The 27270-nt window shown below is 43.2% G+C and overlaps 2 protein-coding genes across 2 annotated transcripts in view; one reads left to right on the forward strand and one right to left on the reverse strand.

Annotated features, from left to right (window-relative positions):
* The window catches only part of LOC144888279 (ATP-dependent clpX-like chaperone, mitochondrial), a 343583-nt gene that overhangs the window by 164555 nt on the left and 151758 nt on the right, over nt 1-27270 (reverse strand). The gene's annotated exons all lie outside the window — the stretch shown is intronic.
* Nucleotides 14855-24646, forward strand: LOC137436358 (antiviral innate immune response effector IFIT1). Its single transcript, XM_068130063.2, has 3 exons — nt 14855-14888; nt 15267-15302; nt 20919-24646. The coding sequence occupies exon 3, from the start codon at nt 20927-20929 to the stop codon at nt 22253-22255; it is 1329 nt and encodes a 442-aa protein (XP_067986164.2). The 5' UTR covers nt 14855-14888; nt 15267-15302; nt 20919-20926; the 3' UTR covers nt 22256-24646.

Consider the following 27270-nt stretch of genomic DNA (forward strand, 5'->3'; position numbering starts at 1 on the left):
GGCATTTGATCAAGTAATTACTAATTTGCTTACAAGCAAAAGAAAGAATGAATAATTTTTTTTCCGAAAACTTTTCAGACCCAAGAATCATCGACAGTTATTCATGTTTGTCCAGTAATCTAATTTGTTGAGGCCAATCGTCATTTGGGATTTGTCGCAATGAAGGCCTAATCATTGTCTGAGGTATCGGTCAGCACTGGTACCCTTGATCTTGGTTTACCCTATTTACTTGTCTTCCTTTTGGTATATAGACATCCTCTTTTCCAATGTCCCATCCGTCCACACTTGAAACACCGGTTTCTGTCGTTGCCTGGGCTGTGCACCTGTGCACTTGTATTGCTGGGCTGCATCTCTACATCCCTGAGTTGCCACTGCAATCTCTCGTTGTCTCCTGAAACACGAAAAAATTCTCTGTACCGTCCTTTTTGGGGAGACAACTGGAAATCAGATGGGACAACCGTCACTTTCATTCCTAATTTCGAGGGCAGTTGTGCATTTGTCTCCTGCACTGTATCCTGTATCCTTTTTATTTTAAGTTCTAGATCCGTTATCCGTTCTTGCTGTTCCCGTTGTCTGGATTCACCATCCCAAAGATGGAATGCAAGCCAGTCTACCGTTAGATTCTGTCTCTTCCTGGTTTTCAATATTTGTTCCAATCTTTCCAATCGACTTCGCTCAAATGTACCATCTCTTGGAAACTCCTCATCATGTCCCTTTGTCCACAAATACCAATTCTCGACCTGCCTTATAGCTTCTGCACCATAACGGTCGTACATATGATGTGTACAAGTACCTTTTGGTGGACTCTCTGGTTGTCCTTGTGTATTCTTGCAGGCTCCATTTCCCATTCTGCCTTTTATCAAAGTAGCGTTGGATGTGTTGTAGTTTGTTCCTCTAAAGCTTCACTCGTACCTCCAGGAAGGGTCTCTCCACCTGTTCACACGGTGATTTCCAGAGAATCCAGAATTCCAGAGAATCTCCCTCAGCCGTGGCTTTTGCACAATCCAATCTCACAGATCAGTATTTGCAGATGAGCCGGAGGGTCAGTATGAAATGGGTGAATCCTCAGGTGTCCGCTCTGTTGACGGGGAAATCACACAATGGTAACCGCACATATATATCTGTATATAAACTCACCACCTTGCTCAATTTTCCCAGGTTGTCTCCACATTGATAATATCTCGCAAAGATATCAAAGCTTCTTTCTTGAGACCGCATTTTCATCAATCAAACAATCAATATATTCAATTCAATTTATTCAGTTCAATTTATTCAGTTAATTTTATTCAATTAAATTCAATCAATTAGATTCAATCAATCAACAATTCAATCAATTATTCAATTTCAATTAATTCATCAATATTCATCAATAAATCAAATTAATCATTTTGGATGACTCCTTGCATAAGCCCTTTCCCCAATGATATCAGGACAGGTCCATCCATTGCCTGAGATCGAATTTTATCGGTCGTCACCTCTGGTTCGTACCTCATGTCAATTGATGAATTACCGTCCTGTCCTAGGGTCATATCTGACATATTTCCCCATTTTGCCTGGTCTCCACAAATTTTCTTTGCAACCACTAAAGGCAACTCATCCTTCATTCGTGAGACAGCCAAAATGGATGGCAGATATTAAAGTTCATTGGAAAAAATATCTCATCATTTTTCCTTTAATAGTACCCAAAATCTCTTGGCAATTTAAATTTCGTAAAACTCCTGAAATAAGACTGTAAAATTCCTTCAATCATGCTAAATTTTGAAACTCCATCGCTTGTAACACCCAATTTATCCCATAGGGCTTGAAAGTTCTTTCCCAAGTTCATGCAATCATTCTGCATTTGAACCCTATGATATCATTCATAATAATCATCATGATTTTATAGTCATGGTCATATCATAGTCATCTATTTAAACGAACATTTCCTTTATCACCACAGCTATGTGGTATAATCAACACTAGAATAAAACTGTACTTAGCAACAGGCTACCTCATGGCCACTTAGTATACCTATTGACAATAAGTCATAACAATATCGAATAATCATTGAACAATTAAAACATCGCTTCTACTGCTCCAGCCGCAGCATTCGTCATTTTGTCTGCTCATCCGCATGACCAAAACGAAATAAAGGGAGCTCAACCATTACACAGCGCTTTTAATGGCGCATGCCATAGGACCTCAACGCAATTTCGACTCGGCCAGAAAAACGAGCAAATTTTGCAGGATGTTAACTGGAATTAGTCGTGAAACTATATCCAAAATACACAAAAATACACACCCACAAAAATAAACAACAAAACCCAAACAAACCCAAGGTCGACCCTCTTACACAGTAAATTACATCATTTCAGCATCGTATTGATTGCTGAAATATTCCAGGGTTTATACACACCTTAAAAGAGGTATGCGTGGTGTTGCCCCCTCCCACTTTTAATTCCTCATTAAATTCCTCATTAAATTACTCATTAAATTACTCATTAAATTACTCATTAAATTACTCATTAAATTACTCATTAAATTACTCATTAAATTACTCATTAAATTACTCATTAAATTACTCATTAAATTACTTATTAAATTACTCATTAAATTACTTATTAAATTACTCATTATAGTTTCAGCATTGTATTGATTGCTGAAATATTCCAGGGTTTATACACACCTTAAAAGAGGTATGTGTGGTGTTGGTTGCCCCCTCCCACGTTTATTCCTCATTAAATTCCTCATTAAATTACTCATTAAATTACTCATTAAATTACTTATTAAATTACTCATTATAGTTTCAGCATTGTATTGATTGCTGAAATATTCCAGGGTTTATACACACCTTAAAAGAGGTATGCGTGGTGTTGCCCCCTCCCATGTTTATTCCAGGGTTTATACACACCTTAAAAGAGGTATGCGTGGTGTTGCCCCCTCCCACTTTTAATTACTCATTACATCGTTTCCATTAAAAAAACATCGCTTTTACTGCTCCAGCCGCAGCATTTGTCACTTTGTTTGCTCATCCGCATGACCAAAACGAAATAAAGGGAGCTCAACCATTACACAGCGCTTTTAATGGCGCATGCCATAGAAACTCAACGCAATTTCGACTCGGCCAGCAAACGAGCAAATTTTGCAGGATGTTAACTGGAATTAGTTGTGAAAAATATATCCAAAATACACAAAAATACACCCCCACACCAATAAACAACATTTATTCCGTTCAACAGAACAAACATTTCCTCTATCATGACATGCATGTCTTCAAAATTAATGATTTTCTTGGAAATATATGACCAAGAGAAAAAGTAAAATTAATTAAAACTGCGGGCAGTGATGATCCGGGGACCATACCGCTCCATCCTGATTGGACGAGTGCGTGCTAGAGTCGTTAACAACGACAGTCCAGATCCGATTGTTCAAAATTTCAACTCAATCGATCGAAAAATGAACGCAGGGATGCATTTTAAAGGTGCAGTGGCACTAACTGAGTTGCCACGAATATGGCCACGAAATTGCCAATATGGCCATCACAAAATATTTTCCTTAATCAATTGGCTCATAACATAACCAATCTGTAAGTATTTCATCCGAAGATGTATTTCTGAGGACTTTTAATTAAATAAGTCATTTATAAATCAACGAGTTAATTTATTAAATGATTAATCAATAAATCAAAATTTTCCTTGACAGCCATATCACTCGGTCAGTGTCATGTCCAAATATCAGCTTCCTTACTCAAAAGGTGCCTGAGTTAATGTAATGTAATTACTGTAATAAGATTACTGCAATTACTGTAATGATTACTGTAATTACTGTAATTACCGGAACTGTAATTACTGTAATTACCTCAGGTAATTACTGTAATGTAATTACTGTAATGTAATAAGAAATGTAATTAATTAAATAAGTACTTCATTAATCGTTAATAATGAAATAATTCCTGAATTCTCATTCGATTCACTTGACATTCGAATGTCCCCAAAACATTCCAACAACAAGTTCCAACAACAAGTTCCAACAGCAAGTTCCAACAACAAGTTCCAACAGCAAGTTCCAACAGCAAGTTCCAACAACAAGTTCCAACAGCAAGTTCCAACAGCAAGTTCCAACAACAAGTTCCAACAGCAAGTTCCAACAACAAGTTCCAACAACAAGTTCCAACAAGTTCCAACAACAAGTTCCAACAGCAAGTTCCAACAACAAGTTCCAACAGCAAGTTCCAACAGCAAGTTCCAACAACAAGTTCCAACAGCAAGTTCCAACAAGTTCCAACAACAAGTTCCAACAGCAAGTTCCAACAACAAGTTCCAACAACAAGTTCCAACAGCAAGTTCCAACAACAAGTTCCAACAGCAAGTTCCAACAGCAAGTTCCAACAACAAGTTCCAACAGCAAGTTCCAACAAGTTCCAACAACAAGTTCCAACAGCAAGTTCCAACAACAAGTTCCAACAACAAGTTCCAACAACAAGTTCCAACAACAAGTTCCAACAAGTTCCAACAACAAGTTCCAACAGCAAGTTCCAACAACAAGTTCCAACAGCAAGTTCCAACAGCAAGTTCCAACAACAAGTTCCAACAAGTTCCAACAACAAGTTCCAACAGCAAGTTCCAACAGCAAGTTCCAACAACAAGTTCCAACAACAAGTTCCAACAAGTTCCAACAACAAGTTCCAACAGCAAGTTCCAACAGCAAGTTCCAACAACAAGTTCCAACAGCAAGTTCCAACAACAAGTTCCAACAACAAGTTCCAACAAGTTCCAACAACAAGTTCCAACAGCAAGTTCCAACAACAAGTTCCAACAGCAAGTTCCAACAGCAAGTTCCAACAACAAGTTCCAACAGCAAGTTCCAACAAGTTCCAACAACAAGTTCCAACAGCAAGTTCCAACAACAAGTTCCAACAACAAGTTCCAACAGCAAGTTCCAACAACAAGTTCCAACAGCAAGTTCCAACAGCAAGTTCCAACAACAAGTTCCAACAGCAAGTTCCAACAAGTTCCAACAACAAGTTCCAACAGCAAGTTCCAACAACAAGTTCCAACAACAAGTTCCAACAACAAGTTCCAACAAGTTCCAACAACAAGTTCCAACAACAAGTTCCAACAGCAAGTTCCAACAACAAGTTCCAACAGCAAGTTCCAACAGCAAGTTCCAACAACAAGTTCCAACAAGAAGTTCCAACAAGTTCCAACAACAAGTTCCAACAGCAAGTTCCAACAACAAGTTCCAACAGCAAGTTCCAACAGCAAGTTCCAACAACAAGTTCCAACAGCAAGTTCCAACAGCAAGTTCCAACAACAAGTTCCAACAACAAGTTCCAACAAGTTCCAACAACGAGTTCCAACAGCAAGTTCCAACAACAAGTTCCAACAGCAAGTTCCAACAGCAAGTTCCAACAACAAGTTCCAACAGCAAGTTCCAACAACAAGTTCCAACAGCAAGTTCCAACAGCAAGTTCCAACAACAAGTTCCAACAACAAGTTCCAACAGCAAGTTCCAACAACAAGTTCCAACAACAAGTTCCAACAACAAGTTCCAACAACAAGTTCCAACAAGTTCCAACAACAAGTTCCAACAGCAAGTTCCAACAACAAGTTCCAACAGCAAGTTCCAACAGCAAGTTCCAACAACAAGTTCCAACAAGTTCCAACAGCAAGTTCCAACAACAAGTTATTATCACATTGCAATGACCTCTAAACATTCCGAAACCAATATCCCATTAAAAATCCCATTAAAATCCCATATTTTATCACCCTTTGCATTGTTGAAAGCAATTAATTCCATACTCAATATTACCTCAATTTATATATACTAGGGCGTGCCCGCACGTACGTGCTTGCAAAAAAAAACATGCGTGCAAACAACAACAAAAACTTTGAAACCACGTGGCAGTAACGACCACAGAACCCCCCTTATATTTACATGCAATGGTTTGGTCCATTCGCAAAGCCAAAACGAACGACCACAGAACCCCCCTTCTATTTACATGCAATGGTTCGGTCCATCCGCAGAGCCAAAGCGAACGACCACAGAACCCCCCCTTATATTTACATGCAATGGTTCGGTCCATCCGCAGAGCCAAAGCGAACGGCCCGCGAGCACGGCGACCACACCCTGGGACCCACCCGTCCGATTAATTTCAAACCTTGAAAAGGCACATCCTCGGGTCCCCACCAATATACCTGGCAAGTTTCAAGTATATCGGACCGGTAGTTGTTGAGAAACAGCGGTCGCATACAGACAGACCGACACACACACCGAGATTACTGGAATTATAGATAGATAAAAATCCTGAAAAAAAATTCTCTATTTAAAACGGGTGTACACGATTGTACACGTGTACGGACCTTACCGAACCTTACCGACCCGGCAAACAAATCGCCTCATGGTGCACTTCATGAGCCGACTTGCCCGCAGACCAGAGTAAGGCTCTTAACACCCAGCGTATACCGTACGCATATGCAAGCACACGAATAATAGAATCATTTAAACCGTTCCATCCGTGACTTTTACCTTGGACGGTCGTGACAAAAATACTTTTACACTCCTTGGATTACCTACGGAATGCAAGTCCCACACACCAAATCCTCCATCTTCAGAATTCATATTTCATAATGGACAGATCCCCAAGACGTCATGCTTACATGCTCACCTTGGCGACGTCCACTCGAAATTTCAGCGGTGCCTCCATATTGTAGAAGAATTTGTAGCTGTGAGACTCACAGGACTCCAATGAAGTCAGGACACAGGTTTACAAAAGGTCTGGTTTATTAACTGGTTATACACTTCATTCCCTTTACCAAATAATACCGCATAATTCAATAGACCAGGTTAACTCTTTTCGCTAATGCCTTCTCGTTCGGCTGATGTTCCTCCGCCATGGTCCCGTTCGTCAGAGCTCCTCGTAGCAAGTGCTCTCGACTCCAGCCGCAGCTCTTGCTTATATGGACCAACTCGACTTAATCCTCTGTCCGCTGACTGTTCGTTCTTTCTCCGCTAATGCCCCGAGGTCATGCGTGCACCGAGTCCTGGTATCAGCTCGCTCCCCTCCTGTTGTGAGTTCCGTTTATCAAACAATAGGGGGGTGCTGCAGCCTGGGGCTGTGACCAGGTGTTTCAAGAGATTATCATGTTGTGCACATTCCTGACTCATTTACAAACTAGTCTTTCACAGAGTTTGCATATAAAATGTATCTGCTTTGTTACCAGGTTAATTAATAAGTTACCAGTGCCAATTAATAAGTTACGCTGAGTTACACTTCCACACATGCTAATTGCGGTCCACACAGTGACACAAAACAACAGAATGACTCATTTTCTCCATTCAAACTGGTTGAATGAGTGATTTTCATATTGCAGGCACCTGCAACTCACCACAGGTGAGTTCAATTCCAAAGTAAAGGAGATTTACCTGCTTGAAATTTAATTATTTCTCACAACTTCTAAAAGGTGCCAATAATATTGTCCGGGCCATTTTAAGATTACTTTGTGGAATAAGCTAGGATTTAATAATTTTTCTCAGCTTTTTACTCCCGCGAGGGAGTAATGCATTCGATCGTGTCCGTCCGTGTGTGTGTGTGTGTGTTCGTGTGTTTGTGTGTTTGTGAACAAGATATCTGGAAAAGTTCTGAACGGATTTGGATGAAAGTTGGTGGGATGATTGCCCTTGGGATAAGGAAGAATTGATTAGTTTTTGGTGAAGCTCAGGATGTTATTCCAGATCCAGGAATTTTTTGAAGGATTGCTTACCATTGAAAGATGGGGCTCATTTTTTAAACATTATCTTCTATATATTATATATTTAACATTGTGATATGAAAATAGTTTTCATATTTGTTGTAAATGTAGTTTAAACTCGTGGTTATGCGTTAGAGCGGTGTATTTTTTTAGCAGCGTCGCCTTCAATGTTCATTTTCTTTTCTAATAAAGACATGTTCTCTCATTTTAAAACCACCAAAGTGTGTATTACGTTTCCCCGCTTCATAAAATGTATCGTTTGATACGTATAATGCTTTAAAACTGTTTTTGTTTTTTTTACCTCAGAAGAGATATCAACATTTACCTCAGCGAATGTCAATCGCATGTCAGTATTTAGACAATGTCAATGTCAGTATTTGATGAACTTATAAAGACTTAGGTGACTTATAAGTGTGGCAAGCATGTGCACGGGATTCTTCCCAGAAGAATGAGTGGTCGCATTAGCTTGTACGACTTAAAATGAGCGAGTTTTGTTTTCACATTTAGGCCAGTTTTACATCCCTAAGGAATGAACCGAACGTTTTTCCTGGCTTACAATTTTATTTGAAGTCACACATGCCTCAAAATACACTCACCTATATGGAATTGAAAGCTGAATCCGAAAATGTAAGTGAAATTGCCTTGTTTTTTAAAAACATTATCTTTTATATCTATATATATATATACAAAACTAATGATAATAGCATAATATAAATGTTGTTACACAACAACATTAACACGAATAAAATCCCCCCCCCCCCTTTTTTTTGTTTTTTGTTTTGTATACAAGATCGAGGCTCGTGAAAGAGCGAACATTAATCACACAGAAAGACAAATCGACACATAAAACATATAACATGGGCAGCGGTAGACAAGATGGGGCGAGAGGGGGAGGAACACAAACACAACATCTGAGTGCAGGGACATCGAGAGATCTGTGGGAGGGAGAGAGCTTTGGCGGGGGGGGGGGGGGGGGGGGAGGAGGCATGGGAAGGGGGCGGTGTGAGAGGTATAAAACAAATAGACACTGCCGGGACTTCCAGGAAAGAAGTTGGAATTTCAAACAAGGTGGATCTAGGGTGAATTAGTGGGGGTAGAAAAGATCAAGGTTTTGGATGGGGAAAGATAAGAGATGGTGGTGAACAGCTGTTTTAAAGACCTGGAGGGAGGAGTGGGATTGAAGGGAGTGTGGGAGTTTGTTTTAGAGGCGGGAGAAAAGAGGAATGAAAGAGTGAAGGTGAGCAGAGAGCCGAGATTTCGGCAGTTTAACCATCAGAGGGTTGCTGGCAGATCTTGTGCGACCTGTAGGAATATTTGGGGGACAAAGCACAGAGAGAGCTGGGGGAGCAAGGCCGGAGAGGAGTCGGTAGAAGACAGAAAGACCACCTACCTGTCTGCGGTCAGTGAGTGAAAGGCCCTCGGAGATAGCTTCATCACGGGAGATTCCAATGATTCTGAAAGCTTTGGTTTCAACAGCGTGAAGCCGAGCTAGGTGTGAGGCAGGAGCACCGGCCCATAGGGGAGAACAGTATTCCATTGAGCTGCGGATGAAAGCCTTGTATGTGGTGAGGAGCTCAGGTGTGCCGAGGAAGGACTTCACACGACGGAGGATGCCCATTCGGCGACTGGCTTTGGAGGCCAGCTTGGAAATGTGGTTTTCCCAAGAAATATCATGGCAGATAGTGAGACCCAAAAGCTTGAGCGACAGAACTTCTTGGAGAGGATTGTTGAGAAAGTAGATGGGAGGGTTGTCCAGTCGATCTTTTCGGAGAGACATAGTAAGAGTGTGAGATTTGTCAGGATTGAAAGACATGTTCCACTTGTTTGACCAGTCTGTGATTTTGTCCAGGTCTTCAGAGAGTGAGGAGGCTGCAGACTGCTGATCTGAGGGAAGAGGAATGGAGCCACAGAGAGTGGAGTCATCAGCAAAGAGATAGAGAGGATTTTCCAGAGAGTCGGAGAGATCATTGATAAAGACCAGAAAAAGCACAGGGCCCAGAACACTGCCTTGGGGAACTCCAGCCTGAACAGGAAGGGGAGATGAGAGAAATCCATTCAGGGCCACACGTTGTCTCCGACCAGAGAGGAAGTCCGCAAGCCATGCATGGAGATTTCCATGGATACCATAGGAGGAGAGTTTGGTGAGCAGAGCTGGATGCCAGACCATATCGAAGGCACGTGATATGTCAAGGGAGACGGCTCTGATTTCCTGTTTGGCATTGAGGACCTCCATCCATTGTTGAGACAGCAGAAGCAGCATGTCCAGAGTAGAATGACCTGGTCTGAATCCAAATTTATTATCGGAGATCAAGCCATTGGAGAAGAGGAAAGATTTGATATCCGAAGCAATGATGGATTGCATGACTTTGCTGATAATTGGGAGCAGGCTGATTGGTCTGTAGTTGCAAGGATCTGTTTTTGCACCTTTTTGTGTAAAGCGGTAATGTTTGCTGATTTCCAGGATGATGGGAGATGACCTTGAGCAAAAGAGAGGGTGAAAAGAACAGAGAGAGGGTGAGATAGAGCGGCAGAGCAGGATTTAGGACCCGTGGGCTGATGCCGTCTGGTCCAGTTGCAGAATCAGTGTCGAGGTTTGACAAAAACTCCTCCACCTTGTCAGGAGAGAAGGACACAGAGTCCAGGAGCAGTTGGGTTCGACTGGGTAAGGTGGGAACAGAGAGAGATGGGTTTGGGACACAAGATTTTGAGGCAAACACAGAGTTGAGGCATTCGGCTTTGTCACGTGCAGTGTCAACTGTGTAGCCGTTTGAGGTAAGGGAGGGGATGGAGGGGGAACAAACACCAGAAACGGATTTGACCAGATGCCACCAGGATTTGGAGGAAGGAGACAGGTTTGAAAGTTCATTCTTGAGTGTGGAGAGATAGTGCTTCCTGGCACTCCTGAGGGTAGACACACACTTGTTCCGAGCTTGGTGGAAGGAACTGAGATTGCCTTCAGTTGGATTAGCCTTCCAAGAGGCAAAGGCAAGTTGTTTCAGGGCAACTGCCTCACCACAAGATTCAGTGTAGCATGGACGGGAGGAAGGGTAAGACAACTGAAGACGAGATGGGATAAATCTGTGCATGAGAGAGAGCAGTTTACTTTGGAAGAATTGATGTCAGAGGCAGTGGAGATGGGAGACCAGTCCAGATGATTGATGGCTGCTTGAAGACCGTGCCAGTCGGCCTGAGTGAAATGCCAGACTCGGCGACGCTGAGGAGGCTCTCTGAGAATGGCCAGAGAGATGTCCACTTTAACAAGCACATGATCAGAAGAACCGATTGGGGCAGAAGAAGAGCAGCAGACATTAGCAGGGAAGTTTGTCATAACCAAGTCTCGAAGAGAAGATACACCATTGGGTGAGATCCGGGTCGGGAAATTGACAGATTGTGTCAATCCCAGTGAGTCGCACAAGTCCTTTGCTGAGGTGCCATGGCTGATGCAAGAGGTACCCACACCCAGCCAGCTGGCATGATGACAGTTGAAGTCGCCACATATGAGGAAGAGAGAGTTGGGATGAGTGGATAGAAGTTGGTCCATGTTGTCAGACAGTGAAATGTAAATGGAGTCATCACTGTTTGGAGGACGGTACAAAACACATATGAACAAAAGGTGGGAGCGGAGAGGAAGCCGTAGCCAGAGGTACTCCTGGGGGTGAGGTGGAGAGAGGGCAGTGCAAGGAGAGTAAGGAAGAGAGTTTTTGATAAAGATAGCCACCCCACCTACAGCCAGGACGAGGCTCAGGTCTATCATACCGGAGGAGGGAGTAACCAGGAAGAGATATTAAGGAATCAGAGACATCTTGAAGGAGGAAAGTTTCTGTTAAGCAGATCAAGTCTGCATTGTCAGAAGCAACCTGTATGGAGAGATTAGTCAGGTTTGAGCGAAGGCCCCGGATGTTTGAGGTCCTTCCCTCCCTCCCTCCCCAAGGGGTATTCCTCCCTCCCTCCCTCCCCAAGGGGTAATTCCTCCTTGGCCAAACACTGTGTAAACATGTATGAATAGCTTATTGTGCCGTTTACGAAGGAGCACCCCCTACCAGAAGTTGTTGTTGTTTTGTATGCAACCTGGTGTTGCTGGTTGCATCATCTCTCTGGAAGTGCGTTTGTGCCGCTGATGCAGTGCCCCAATTACCAGTGAACCTCCGTATATAATTGATGTGCATAACTTATCGTATTGTTATGTCGGGTGGGGTAGTGATATGTAGAGCCAGATAGATCTGTGTAGGTAGGTATTCGTCTGTCGCAGGAAGGAATCTGACCTTGTAATAAGTTCTTCATGTGTCGGCGTTTTGTCAGGTAAGAGTATACTTGTGAGCATACCAGGATGTTCGAGTGATAAGTAGCGTTGGGAATCCATCATTGCTTCAGATATGAAATCTTTCCTCTTCTCCAATGGCTTGATTTCTGATCATCAATTTGGTTTCAGACCTGGACACTCTACTCTGGACATGCTGCTTCTGCTTTCTCAACAATGGATGGAGGTCCTCAATGCCAAACAGGAAATTAGAGCAGTCTCCCTTGACATATCACGTGCCTTCGATACGGTCTGGCACCCCGCTCTGCTCACCAAACTCTCCTCTTTAGGTATCCATGGAAATCTCCACGCATGGCTGGCGGACTTCCTCTCTAGTCGTAGTCAACGTGTGCCCCTGAATGGGTTTCTCTCATCTCCTCTTCGTGTTCAGGCTGGAGTTCCACAAGGCAGTGTTCTGGGCCCTGTGCTTTTTCTTGTCTTCATCAATGATCTCTCTGACTCTCTTGAAAACCCTCTGTATCTCTTTGCTGATGACTCTACTCTCTGTCGCTCCATTCTTCATCCCTCAGATCGGCAGTCTGCAGCCTCCTCACTCTCTGCAGACCTGGACAAAATCACAGACTGGGCAAACAAGTGGAACATGTCTTTCAATCCTGACAAATCTCACACTCTTACGATGTCCCTCCGAAAAGACCGACTGGACAACCCTCCCATCCACTTTCTGAATAATCCTCTCCAAGAAGTTCTGTCACTCAAGCTTTTGGGTCTCACTATCTGCCATGATCTTTCCTGGGAAAACCACATTTCAAATCTGGCCTCCAAAGCCAGTCGCCGACTGGGCATCCTCCGTCGTGCGAAGTCCTTCCTTGGCACACCTGAGCTCCTCACCACATACAAGGTTTTCATCCGCAGCTCAATGGAATACTGCTCTCCCCTCTGGGCTGGTGCTCCTGCCTCACACCTAGCTCGTCTTCACGCTGTTGAAACCAAAGCATTCAGAATCATTGGAATCTCCCGCGATGAAGCTAACTCTGAGGGCCTCTCACTCACTCACCGCAGGCAGGTTGGTGGTCTTTCCGTCTTCTACCGACTCCTCTCTGGCCTTGCCCCCCCAGCTCTCTCTGGGCTCTGTCCCGCAAATATTCCTCCAGGTCGCACAAGATCTGCCTGCAACCCTCTTATGGTCAAACTGCCAAAATCAAGACTCTCTGCTCACCTTCACTCCTTCATTCCTCTTTTCTCCCGCCTCTGGAACAAACTCCCTCACTCTCTTCAATCCCACTCCACCCTCCAGGTCTTTAAAACAGCTGTTCACCACCATCTCTTATCTTCCCCCATCCAAAACCTTGATCTTTTCTACCCCCGCTAATTTCACGCCAATTCCACTTTTTTGAAATACCAACTTCTGTCCTGGAAGTCCTTGGTGTCCTTGTGTTTTATGCTTCTCCCTCCCCCCCCCCCCTTCCCACGCCTCCTCCCCCCAAGCCCTCTCCCTTCCACACATCTCCCTGTTCTCAAATGTTGTGTTTGTGTGCTTCCCTTTCTCTCCCCATCTTGTCTTCCGCTCCCTCTTTTTATATATTTTGTTTGTCTGGTTGATTTGTTTGTGAAGTAAATGTTAGCTCTTTCACGAGCCTCGATTCAGTAAACAACAAAAAAACAAACAAACAAAAAAAATCTGGTACTCAATTTGCCGAAGGATGACAGGCTGAGTCAACCCCCCGGAGTTAATTCAACGATCGACCAGGATTCGAACTTCGGATCCCAGGATCCCAAGCCAGCACCCTAACCGTGAGGCCAACACCTGGCTGCGCAAGGTGGTAAAAATATTATAAACCACAAACATGTTTGATTATCTTTTTAAACAGTCGATAATGCTGTTTAACACTGAACTGAAATAATTTTGGAGGAATCCGCACATCAGTCTGTGTTTTTCACGTCGACGAACGCACCTGATCGTAGATCTACTGTAGTTTATATACCCCACAAGGATTAACAACACGACTCTTCCTGCCTCTAACGTGGAGTTCTTCCAAGGAGTTTTTCGTGGAGTTTTTCCAAAGTTGCTTCTCATAACAAAAGTAATAATAACACTTTTGATAAAAGCACAATATTAATGATGTTACAAAACAATATCCCCACTCTCCAAGTGGGTTTGTGACTTGCAATATTTTGGGGGGGGGGGGGGGCAACCCCCCAGTAGACCCCTCATGGCCCGATTTTTTTTTAATGCTGTGAACAAACTTTGGTACAACACAGGTGATGAAGGTTGTTGTCAAGTTTCATCAACATTGTATGTGTAGTTTTTGAGAAGAAAGCAAATACCTATTTTGAGGGTCAAACCTGCAATTCCAGTTTCGGAGAAGAACTTGCAGGTGTTTACGGACGGACGGATGACGTGCCATCGCATAAGCTCACCTGAGCTTCGTCCCAGGTGAGATACTCATAAGGATAATATGACTCCCTGTCGCTCCCGCAGTGACCAGGTGGACTCGTGAAGAAGATTCATTGTTGATCTGATTAATTAAAACTTATGTTTCAATTTGTAAACATTCAACATGACCTCGTTTCATCATTATCATTTGAATATTCTGTACCTGTCATTTGTTGTACCTTATTTATCCAACGGTCTCATTCGTAAGAGATTCAGAGAGCAAGTGAATTGATGATGCTGTTTGAACAAACCAATTGTCGTGTTCTCGTTGGAATCAAGTGAAACTTTAACAAATGCTCGAATGTTCGGTTAATACCGTAGTTTGCAGAGAAGGTGTGTCGGTTTCGGTGATGAGTCAGTTTCGGGAAACAGAAGGTATTTAGTCACGTGGTAATTCATATAAAAACACCATCGCTCCTGAATTACAACACTCGTTCCAGTTCTGTGTTCTCATCCTCGATTGCAGGTGAGTGAGCTACATGTGAATGGATTGCAGGTGAGTGAGCTACATGTGAATGGATTGCAGGTGAGTGAGCTGCAGGTGAATGGATTGCAGGTGAGTGAGCTACATGTGAATGGATTGCAGATGAGTGAGCTACATGTGAATGGATTGCAGGTGAGTGAGCTACATGTGAATGGATTGCAGGTGAGTGAGCTACATGTGAATGTGAAATTGGTCATCGTTAGCTTTTTCAGGATGTAATAAAAAGTATGTTTTGTACCTGTTATCTATTTCTGGATAATCTGAACACCCAGATAAACACCTTTACTAAAATCAATGATTGCTGGTGAGGTCTGATGAGAATGTCGTCAAAACGTGATGATTATTATTTATTTTTTTCAGGACAAACGGTGAAAACTACCTTTTGGTGCCAACAAGGTTAGTGCCGAGTTGTGTGGATGTTCATACCCATAAACAAGCATCCTAAGGTAAAGGTATGGCAGGACTTCTTTTTACACAAATATGGCAGGACTTGGGTCGGTACAGACATGATGTGTACATTGGTAGGATGGTGGCTTAAAGGATTGTCTAAACTCTAAGGTATGAATGTTGATATAGATTGCAGGTATCCCGACTGGGTTCGAATCCCGATTCGACCATAAACTGAGAGTAGTGGCAGCTCGGTGTATTACAAAGTGCACGATCCATTGGATGAATTATAAGCTGGGTGTCCTGCCTCCTCACATTAGTTGATAGAGGTTAAAGATGGAACGTTCTGTTTCGTGATGAGTGAGGGAGTTATCGCCGGCATCCTGAATAAATTACAATTTCCTGCCCTATAGACCCTGTTACACCCTTCAGATCCTGCTCGACCCTTTACAACCCGAAGATCCGATATGTGCTTTAGAACCCCTAAGACATGTTGGACTCCATGCCACCGTTTAAGACCTTCACACCTTTAAATACCCTTTAAACCCCGAAGATCATTTTAGACCCCGAAGATCTTTAAAGACCCTCTAAGACCCTCCATTACCCACCAGAACACTAACACCGTTTAGACCCCCAAAAAACCGTTGAGACCCCTAAAACCCCTCTCAACCGCAACACCTTTAAAGACCACTAAGTCCGTTTAACACCCTACATGTCCTTTACTACCCCTAAGCCACATTAGACTCGCTTCTGTTGTTTAACACCTTTAGTCCTTCACACATGTCAGACCTTCAAATACCCTTTAAACCCCTAAGACCCTTTAGAACCCGAAGACTCCGGATATCCTTTGGACTCTTAAATACCCTTCAGATGCTTTAGAACTCTAAGACCCTGTTACACCCCTTAGAACCCTTAGACTTTTTAGATCCTCTTTTAACTTTTAGAACCATAAGATCCTATATATCCTTGAGAACCCATAAGACCCGTTTGACTCCTTTCTACTGTTTGAGTCTGGTGTTGGCTTTGCGGTTAAGGTGTTTGGCTTGTAATCTTAATGTCCTGGTTTGAGCCCGTGTCAAGCCGTTGAATTAACACCAGGTGGGTTGACTTGGCATGTCCATCTTTCTGAGGTCGGAAAAATGAGTACCAGTTGACTGGAAATGATGCAACCAGCAGCTACAGGCTGCACATGAAACCACCACCGTTTAAGACTTTCACACCTTTTAATATCCTTTAAACCCTTAACATCCTTTTAGACTCTTAAAACTCTTGGGACTGGTCTTAACAGGTCCCTTTAGACCCTGTTACTTCCTTTACAATCCTGAGACCCTTTAGAACTATAAGACCCATTAAGACCATATAGAACCCTTAAACCCTTCAAGACTCCTGAGATCCATAAGACTATTTAGAGCCTGTTACATTCTTTAGGACCCTAAGATCCTCGAGGACCCCAAAACACTTTATGACCCCAACGACCATTTATAGACCCTTTAGATCCTTCAGGCACTTAAAGACTCCCAATACCCTTTGGACCCCTAAGACCCATCAGACATCGAATACCCTTCAAAACCCAAACATCCTATAGAACCCTTTGACCGTTTGACCCCTAAAACCCCTGAATACCCATGAAACCCTTTAGACCACAAAAAACTTCTTTTTTTTGGTATACCAAGTCAAGGCTCATATAAGAGCTAACACATATAACATATAATAAAGGGAGCGGGAGAGAAGAAGGGGAGAGAGAGGGAAGCACAACAGTAGAGAACAGGGACATCGGGAGATCTGTGGAAGAGAGAGGGCTGGGGAATGGGAGGGGCGGGGGGTTGGGAGGGGGGGGGGGGGGAGGCAGCGGTGGGTTACACAGGATAAACATTTTCAAGAAAGAAAACAGAATTTAAAGGAGGTTAATTTGGGGTGGATGAACAGGGATAGAAAAGATCAAGGTTTTGATGGAGGAAGATAAGATATTGTCATGTCCGTGGCCGGCCGATGAACACCCTCCTCGGACGAATAGCTGGACGGTCTTTAATCCGAGGCGAACTCCGAATAATGGCGGTACTTTTTGGCGTGCGCGGACGGAAGGCAGCAAGGTGCTTACCTGAACGAAGCACACGGGTTGATTCCCGAAACCCACGGACAATTAAACACATGACAAATAAAATGCAACAATAATGATTGAATGAAAGTAAACGCAAGAATAAAATTAATGTGGAGGTGAATCTAACATTTCCTAGGGTGAGACGTCTCCACTCAGACACAAAAACAGACAAAGGGGAATATAATAAAACAAAATAAAATTCCCCAAGCCGGCCGGCACTCAGCTCTGGTCCAAAATTGGTGCTTGTGGATTGTGGTGATTGGTGGTCGTCGAAACTGGTCAGGTTGGCAGTGCAGGATGAGGATGGCTGACGAAAGGACCGCGCGTCAAAGCCCCACAATGGCGCCAATCAACGACGCAAGCGCACCCCTTCCTCACGATCGAAACTGTCGACACCGTTCTCTCTCAACGTCAGCGCACCGAAGAATGCCAGCTGTTCGAGCCAGTCTGTTCGAGCGAAGGGATCAACAATGACGAAAACCTTCCCGTTCGTGCAGAAATGAGAGTCCACACCGAGAGCAGAGACGCGCTCCTCTTCTTCCTTCCCTCTCCTCCAAAGCACACACTAGCCAGAAGCGCCAGCACAACAGCGACCGACAGGGAGAAGAGCCAGACCGAGAGAGAGTCTTCTTCTTCCTGCTCTTGAACCTACCCTGCTCTCTGACGTCACTCGACCAGTCTCCGAGCTCTGTCGAAACACCCCATGTCCTCTTGACCAATGACAAAGCTCGGGGCATGGCCTACCGGTTACGATCCTTTTGAGGCGGAGTTTAGCCATCGATCGAGAGTGTTCGGCTTCTGTCAGCAATTCTGCCGCTTATTGTGGGTAAATGGAAGGTTGCTGTTGTTGTAACGAGGGTTTTATGGCCATAGCCCCCCACCCCCATGTGAAGTTACATAAATAACCTTAAGCTCCAGTTTCCCTACTTAATACATCAAAATGTCTCCTATGCGTTCACGGTCCATGCTAATACTATACAATCCTACCTTTACTGTGGTAATTTATTCTCTACCCCCAAAAACGTAACAATATTGTGGTGAACAGCTGTTTTAAAGACCTGCACGGAGGAGTGGGAGAGTGTGGAAGTTTGTTCCAGAGGTGGGGAAAAGGAGGAATGAAAGAGTGAAGGTGAGCAGAGAGTCTTTATTTTGGCAGTTTAACCAGAAGAGTGTTGCTGACAGATCTTTTACGACCTGCAGGAATATTTGGGGGACAGAGCACAGACAGAGCTGGGGGAGCTAAGCCGGACAGGAGTCGGTAGAAGACAGAAAGACCACCAACCTGCCTGCGGTGAGAGAGAAAGGCCCTTAGAATCAGGTTCATCACAGGAGATTCCAATGTTTCTGAATGCCTTGGTTTCAACCGCGTGAATCCGAGCTAGGTGTGAGGCAGGAGCACCAGCCCAGAGGGGAGAACAGTATCCCATCAAGCTGCGGATGAAAGCTCTGTACATGGTGAGAAGCTCAGGAGTGCCAAGGAAGGACTTCGCACAACGGAGGATGCCCAGTCAGCGACTGGCTTTGGAGGCCAGCTTGGAAATGTCATTTTCCCAGGAGAGATCTTGGCAGATAGTGAGACCTAAAAGCTTTAGTGAAGGAACTTCTTCGAGAGGAAATGGGAGGGTTTTCCAGACGGTCCTTTCAGACATTGTGAGAGGGTGAGATGTGTCAGGATTGAAAGACATGTTCCACTTGTTTAACCAGATTTTATCCAGGTCTGCAGAGAGTGAAGAGGCTGCAGACTGCCGATCTGAGGGGTGAGATATGGAGTGATAGAGGGTGGAGTCATCAGAAAAAAGAAACAAAAAAGGAGAACCATCTTTAGAGGCCACTTTTCCCCGCAGAGCGGGGGTTGGCCAGTCATCAGCAAAAAGACAGATCAAAAATATTTTAAACCCTTTTAGACCCCAAACACACGTTAAGGCTCCATATAACCCAAAGACCCTCAATAACCCTAAGACACTTTTAGAACCTTTAGAACCCCTAAGATCCCTTGGAACCCAAAGACCCTGAAGACCATTTTGACCCCTAAAAACGTTTAGACCCTGAAAACCGTTTAAAACCCCGTATAACATACAGACAACTGTTACGTGCTCCTCCCCAAACCCCGGTCACGGTGTACCTCCGAGCCCCGAGAGGAGTCACGGCAGAAAGATGTGTTATTCTGTATGTCTTAGATCAATGGTGAAACCGCACCAATTGTTACCAACAAACAGGTATTGTATTAAGATCACACAAGAATAACAGTACAAAAAAACAATAGTAATCAATTGTACAACCAATATATATTTCCGATGATGGTACCATCATGTTCGTACAATATAACTCATTGTGCTCCAAGTGAGCAAAAATAAGAACATTCCCAATGTCTCTATTCCCGGCTTCAAGCCAAAGTCGATCCACTCCAGTGATCGTCCGTACGATGTCGTATCGAAACCAGAATCCTGTTCGGATGACAGTCACAGTCCTGCTGCCAAAGCTGCGCAAAGGCGCCCTCAAGGCGACTGGGAATCTGGTATGGACGTTCCACGGCTCCAAATCGGTGAACCGCAGATTTCCAACTCAAAAGCCAGGTTACACACACACACCAGATTAACGTCTGAATGCGGTGAAAATGATTGAAGCGAAGTGAAAAACCTTGAGCGATGCGCAAAGCGCGCGAGTCAAAATGGCCGACGGCCCGTTCTCGAGGTGTCACGGCACTACGATGATTCTCCTCGGAATCAACCGCAAAACCTGACACGCAGGTTGATCTGTCACAGCGATAACAACTCTGTTGCAGGAATCCCTTTCCCGGGAAACCCAAAGTTCACTCGTGACCCTCGTTCGCCAATCGTTCGCTCCAGACCTCGAAGCAGCTCGGCTTCTTGTCCGACTCACTCGCTCCGCCTTCTTCCTCTCCTCTTCGTCCGGTTCCGGTTTCATTTAAAACATTAACTTTTTTTACCTTTTGAAAATAGTAATCTCTATCTCCCTTAAACGACAACAATAATAGTACATGGAATCAAAAATGTTTACAGTGGATGAAAACCACAACAACGGAAGTGACGAATCCGTAACACAACTAAGACCCCAAGACCTTTTGTAACCGTAAGACTCTTTAGACCCCATTACACACTTTATAACCATTCCACCCCAAAGATCCTTTTGATCTTGTTCAACCCTTTTATAACCCAATATATCCTTTAGATCGCGAAGACTCCTGTCTTCCCTTTTAGACCTTCACACCTTTCAGACATTTTAATGCCATTTATACCCCTTTGACCTTTATACCTTTTTTAGAAGTCTTAAGATCCCTTCGACCTTTGAAGACCCTTTTGACCCCAGTTAGACCTTTTGACCTTTACATATTTCAACCTTTACACCTTTTGACCATTTTAGCTTCACAGACCTTTTACCTGCTTTCATCTTTGCAGCGAGACAATTTAGATCTTTCATTCGCAATCAATGACACAAAACAAGTCCTGGTGATGGTCTGCAATCTGATTGCATGGTAATTTATCCCGTTCGTTCTCAATGTTTTTCAGGAGCGGATATGGTTGATCAAAGTCTTGAAGCAGAGCTGAAACAACTGGAATGCCACTTCACCTGGAACCTGGAAGCTTCTGTTCGAGAAGTGTCATGGTTCGAAGAAGCAATTGAATTCCAGTTGAAATACAACTCTGAAGTTTGGAATCCCGCAGCACACAACTTCCTCGCTTTCATTGCTGCAATGAAGAATAGTTGGCCTTGTGCTTTGCAGCACCTTGCTGCAGCTGAAGAAGCTTCCCGGAAGACATCCCATCAAGAAATGAGCGAACACAATTTGGTCTTGTACAGCAATTATGCCTGGGTCCATTTCCAAATGAACAACCAGCAAGAAGCCAATTGTTATCTTAAAAAAGTGCAGAAGATAAGCGGTGAAACCAAGGTTGGAGATTGTACCTCACCGGTGAATCCAGAAGTGCTGGCTGAGAAAGGCTGGACCTTGTTTCGTTGTGGGTTTGATCATTACAACAACGCTGCAATGTGTTTGAAAGAAGCATTGAAAAGTCGACCAGATCATGTCCAGTGGACTTTGGCATGTGCCATTGCATTGTGGCGTTGGGAGTTGAAATATAATCGATATGATTGTTTCAGGACAAAACCTTTGGAAGGAGAGAAACTTCTCAGGCGGACCCTTGAACTTGACCCAGAAAACAGTATGGCGTCGATACATCTGGCAATCCGTTGTCAAGCTAAACATCAAATGGAAGAGGCACATTTACACTTGGGGAAAGCCTTGCACAAGGCCTCAAACCATCCTACCATCCAGAAGTACTTTGGTCAATTTTTAGAACGTGAAGGTTCTCCAGAAAGTTTGAATGAAGCAATAAGAATCGTTCAAGATGCATTGAATACCAACCCCAACAACCCAACACTTTTGTACACTTTGGGAAAAGTTTACTATCAGAAAGCGAAACTTTTGAAAAGGGAGAGAATGGAACCAAAGACCAAACAAGGTCAAATTAAATGTTTATTGGACAAATCAATTTACTTTAACCAGCAATCATATGCTGTGTCTGAAAAGGCATTTGTAAAACCAATGTGTGATGTTGCAAGAACCTATGCTGAGGTTGGGATGATAGATCGGGCACGTAGTCTCTACAATGATCTTTTCGCTGACCAAGAACGTCTGACGTGTTCAGAAAATGTTCAGATTTTGCATGCTCAATTTGGATTGTTCCTTGAGTCACAAAATAATGTAGAAGAAGCAAAGAAGCATTTTACGTTGGGCCTTCATATGAATGAGAATCCAAATGCTGCAAACATATGCAAAAATGCACTAGAGAAGTTGTCTCGACCACGATCCTGGTTTAAAAACTCAGATGGGAGCAATCCATAATTTCCTGTTGCCTCCTCTGCCACCCATGATAATTTATGTTATTGTGGAGTAAAAGGTTTGTGGTTTACACCATGCGTTTACTCCTAAAATTGCTATTTATTTATACTAGTACACCCGCTCACTTCGGGAGGGGCAGGAAGGGTCATTCCTCTTTTGGGTATTTCGATTACAGTCGATCTATGGTCGGATCTCAAGAACATTGGGTGTGTGGTCATTTACCAAGTTTCTTGTGAAGAGATCGCCAAGTGGTTTTAGCATTTGAGCAAGCACTCCATTCAAAACCGTTAATGAACGGCTGGCTTGGCAAGCGCTAGCTAGCTGCTTGGTAAATGAGCACAACCCGGGCTTCCTCCCTTTCCGTTTCATGTTAAACAGCAGGAGCGAGTTTCAAAAGTTCGTGACGAAAAACGCTGCATTGGTGGCAGAAAGGATCATGTTATTAACCCAACCCTTGTGGGGTATGTAGAGCACAGTAGATCTTCGCTCAGTTCTGGAAGTAAAACTTACCTCACGGATGTCGGGATTCCTCCAAATTTCTTTGTTTAGTGTTATAAACAGAATTAGCGATTGTTCAAAAAGGCAATCTTTTTCTTTTTTTTCATGGATATTGCCTCAGACAAGGCATACAGCCACTCTAGGTAAGGGGCTAAGAGAAAGTGAGAAAATACAAAGATAAAGCAAAACAAAATAAAAACTAGAGATGTTCCAGGGAACCTGAACTCAACTGGTCTATATCAATATGGTTAGAATATGCATAATGGAACCACAAACTATATAGTTTATATGTGCTAAAAATATATGACAAAAATTGATTTTTCAATATGGCCGCCCTGCCGCGCCCATTTTTGGGCGTGCAACGCCCAAATGCAATCCCAAACTAGTTTACGTCTTAAATATGCTGCATAACAAGTTAGTGTATGGGTGAGCGGAGATGGCAAACCGGGTCTTACGTCCAAACACTCGTGTGGGAGGAACCAAGTTAGAAAGTCCAACAGAACATTTGCCATGAAAATATTTGTAGAAGAAACCAACAGTGGCAATTGACCAATGGTGAGAGAGGTTGAAGAGTTGAACCCATCTCCACACCAACCTAGACTAGACGGATTTATGGTAAAAGGCCATGTATAAGCTTCGAGGTGCATTTTGGGGGTAAAAGTTGGGAACCTCACTTTTTAACATAATTAGGGCATGCCGATTTGGCACGGGAACATTTGATGCGAGTACACTATCAAGCCATGGTATGGAGCAATGCTCATTGTGCCATAGCTGACCTTCCTGCACCTGTGGAAATGGGATGGAAACATGGTGATTCTGATGTCACTGAGTCCATTCCCAGAAAGTTGCCTCGAGATGATTTATTGTGCTTGCCAGAAGCAATGCAAGACTCGACACTGCAAATGTCGCTATTCAGAGTTGAGGTGCACATCAATGTGTGCCTGTCAGAAACAGTGATGATCAGACCCCTTGTATGAATTTGATGTAGCTTGGCAAAACAACATGTGTGACATTCCTGAATGTTTGTGCTTCATGGCCATGTATACTTAATTTTAGAATAAATGGTTGTATGAAACATTGTCTTATTAAAACCATTTCCCATTTTATAGTGTCCAATTTCAATATCAGTTTGATTGTCACTTTCAATATGTCGCCAACCATCATATAGACTCGACGGATTTATGAAAAGGCCATGTATAAGCTTCTCGGTGCATTTTGGGGTAAAAGTTGGGAACCTCACTTTTTAACATAATTAGGGCATACTGAATTCGATTAACCCGGTCCCCAAGCCGAATTTTGAGTTGTTCTTTTGAGTTTTGAATAAACTGCTGAAGAACTTGGGCATTGGTGAACTCACAGAGGAGACAATCAAATCTGCAGAAGCGTTCGTCTGCAGAATATATAATGTGCACAGAACAACCTCTGTTGATTCAGCACGACATATGTTGTTCTCCAAGACTGGTAATCCAGAAGCAATGTCACCGACAAGTGATGCTCTTCATTTCCATTTGATGCGAGTGCACCATCAAGCCATGGTATGGAGAAATGCTCATTGTGCTATAGCTGACCTTCCTGCACCTGTGGAAATGGGATGGAAACATGGTGATTCTGATGTCACTGAGTCCATTCCCAGAAAGTTGCCTCGAGATGATTTATTGTGCATGCCAGAAGCAATGCAAGACTCGACGCTGCAAATGTCGCTATTCAGAGTTGAGATGCACATCAATGTGTGCCTGTCAGAAACAGTGATGATCAGACCCCTTGTATGAATTTGATGTAGTTTGGCAAAACAACATGTGTGACATTCCTGAATGTTTGTGCTTCATGGCCATGTATACTTAATTTTAGAATAAATGGTTGTATGAAACATTGTCTTATTAAAACCATTTCCCATTTTATCGTGTCCAATTTCAATATCTGTTTGAATGTCACTTTCAATATGTCGCCAACCATCATATAGACAAGACAGATTTATGAATAAGGCCATGTATAAGCTTCTTGGTGCATTTTGGGGTAAAAGTTGTAAAGTTAAAGTAAAACAACTGCATGTATATACATGATATATAAATGCTTGTTCAAAGAAATTGTCCAAAAAAAGGCAATTTGGCGGCCATTTTGTTTATGCTGATTAGAAGGTCAAACACTCAACATTCGGCTTGGAAACCGGGTTAATCAAATTAACATACCGGAATTATGTTAAAAAGTGAGGTTCCCAACTTTTACCCAAAAATGCACCTCGAAGCTCATAAATGGCCTTTTCCCATAAATCTGTCTGGTCTGTCTATGAGGACGGTCTCGTAAAACACTTCCCACCCAGACTATGATATGGGGGTTCAGGCACAGGTCACTCAACACATTCAGAAGGGTAAATGGCTGCATGGTGTTTAAGGCTGACGAGAAATAAACAAATAACACACGGACAACGGTTCCATTCTGGTCAAGGTGACTTGTGATTAGATGAAGTAAACTGCGCCAGACATCTTCAACACCTCGTCTTGCTTTGTATGCAAATTGTGAAGGATCCAGTTTATGAGTTACATCTGATGTTATAAACTTCACCATCAATTTCTCCATACATTTACACAAGATGGAGGTAAGGGCAACAGGTCTATAATAATCATTGAGCTGCCTTGGGTGAACCTTTTTTGGCACGGGAATAATAATGGACTTTTTCCAACAAATAGGAACAGTGTGAGTCGCCAAAAGTAACTGAAACAATCGAGTAAAAACATTACTAAGTTCGAAACAGAACTCTTTCAGAATACAAGACTTGATGCCATCTGGACCACAATACTTCCTTTTACTCAACACCATGAAACACCTCACGACATCAGGTTCACAAATTACAGGTATGGGACACGCTCGAGTATCGAGATCCTCCCAGAGCTTCACATTTTACTTGGTTTCCTGGAACATCAAATCTCACATAAAAGTCACTCAATTCATCCACAAATTTGGAATCTGGAACATTAGTGGGCAATGTACCATCCTTGAGCCTCATTCATTCCCATCATATGCCTGAGTCCCCTCCAAGCGTTCCGAGCATCATCATCGTGTCGTTGTTCTTCAATCTCATCCTTGTTCGACCGTTTACACTTGCCAGTGACAGACCACAGTTCTTTCTTCGGCTCCCTGAGGGCGGAGTCATTCTTCTTCAGGAATGCACGCTTCTTCTTCATCAAACAGGTTTTCACTTCAGAGGTAACCCAAGGTTTGTTATTAACCTGCGCTCGTGAAGCGAAAAACGGAGTTTAGCATTCAGTTGTGTACGTGTGCCGTACGTGTCTGCATTTTAAAAATTCATTTTCTCAGCTACCGTTGGTCCGATTGACACGAAATTTTACCATTGTAGAATTTTTTCATTCATAATTATGACGTCATAGGTCATGTGGTACGGACGCCATCTTGGTAAAATGTTGCACCTCCATATCTCCGAAACCACGCAATGGAAAAAATTGAAACATGGCTCATTGTCAAGTACTTCGCTTGGGGAATAAGATATGTTAATGATGATGTAATCAGTACTTTAATTATGACGTCATAATTCGACAAGTACAACACATTGTGAATTTTTTTTCTCAGCAACTCTGGTCTGATGGGCACGAAATTTTCACCATCGGAGCACCTCCTCCTGTAGAATATTTTAATGATAATCATGACATCATCGGTCATGTGGTACAGGCGCCATCTTGGAAAAACTGAAAAATGGTGCACCTCAATTTCTCCAAAACTGCTGCATGGAAAAAATTTGAAACGTGGCTCATTGTAAAGAGCTCCATCTGGGGAATAGGTGTTGTTAACAATGACGTCATTGGTGCCATAATTGTGATGTTATAGTTCGACAGGGACAACGCTTAGTCTGATCAGTTTGAAATGTATTGGGCGTGATCTGTGCAACAATTATATTAGAGAAAATAAATGTGTGATGTCATCACTCATGTGTTCTAGCAGCCATATTGGATTGTGGAAGTGTAATTCAGTGTAACTTATTGATTGGCACTGGTAACTTATTGATTAAGACTGGTAACGAAGCTGATACATTTTACCTGCAACCTCTGTGAAAGCCGAGTTCGTAAATGAGTGTCAGGAATGTGCCCGAACATGGTAATCTCTTGTCCACCTGGTCACAGCCCCAGGCTGGAGCACCCTCCTACTGTGTAAATGGAAATCACAGCAGGAGGGGAGCGAGTTGATGCCAGGGCTTGGTGCAATACATGACCTCGGGGCATCAGCGGAAGAAGGATTAACGTTTCAGCGGACAGAGGATTAAGTCCAGTTCGTCCATATAAACTAGAGCAAACGTGGAGTCGACAGGACTTGCTACGTGAAGCGCTGACCGAACGGGAGTGTCGGATGAACGAGAAGGACCAGCGAAAAGAGTTAACCTGATCCATTATATTATGCGGTATCATTTTGGTAATTGGATGAAGTGAATACAGTTTAATAAACTAGACCTTTTGTAACCTGTGTCCGGTCGTTGGAGTCCTGTGAGTCCCCCAGTACAAATTCCCTGACAATCT

The sequence above is a fragment of the Myxine glutinosa genome, chromosome 11 (genome assembly GCF_964187855.1).
Source record: "Myxine glutinosa chromosome 11, kmMyxGlut1.1, whole genome shotgun sequence".
In the NCBI taxonomy this organism is placed as follows: domain Eukaryota; kingdom Metazoa; phylum Chordata; class Myxini; order Myxiniformes; family Myxinidae; genus Myxine; species Myxine glutinosa.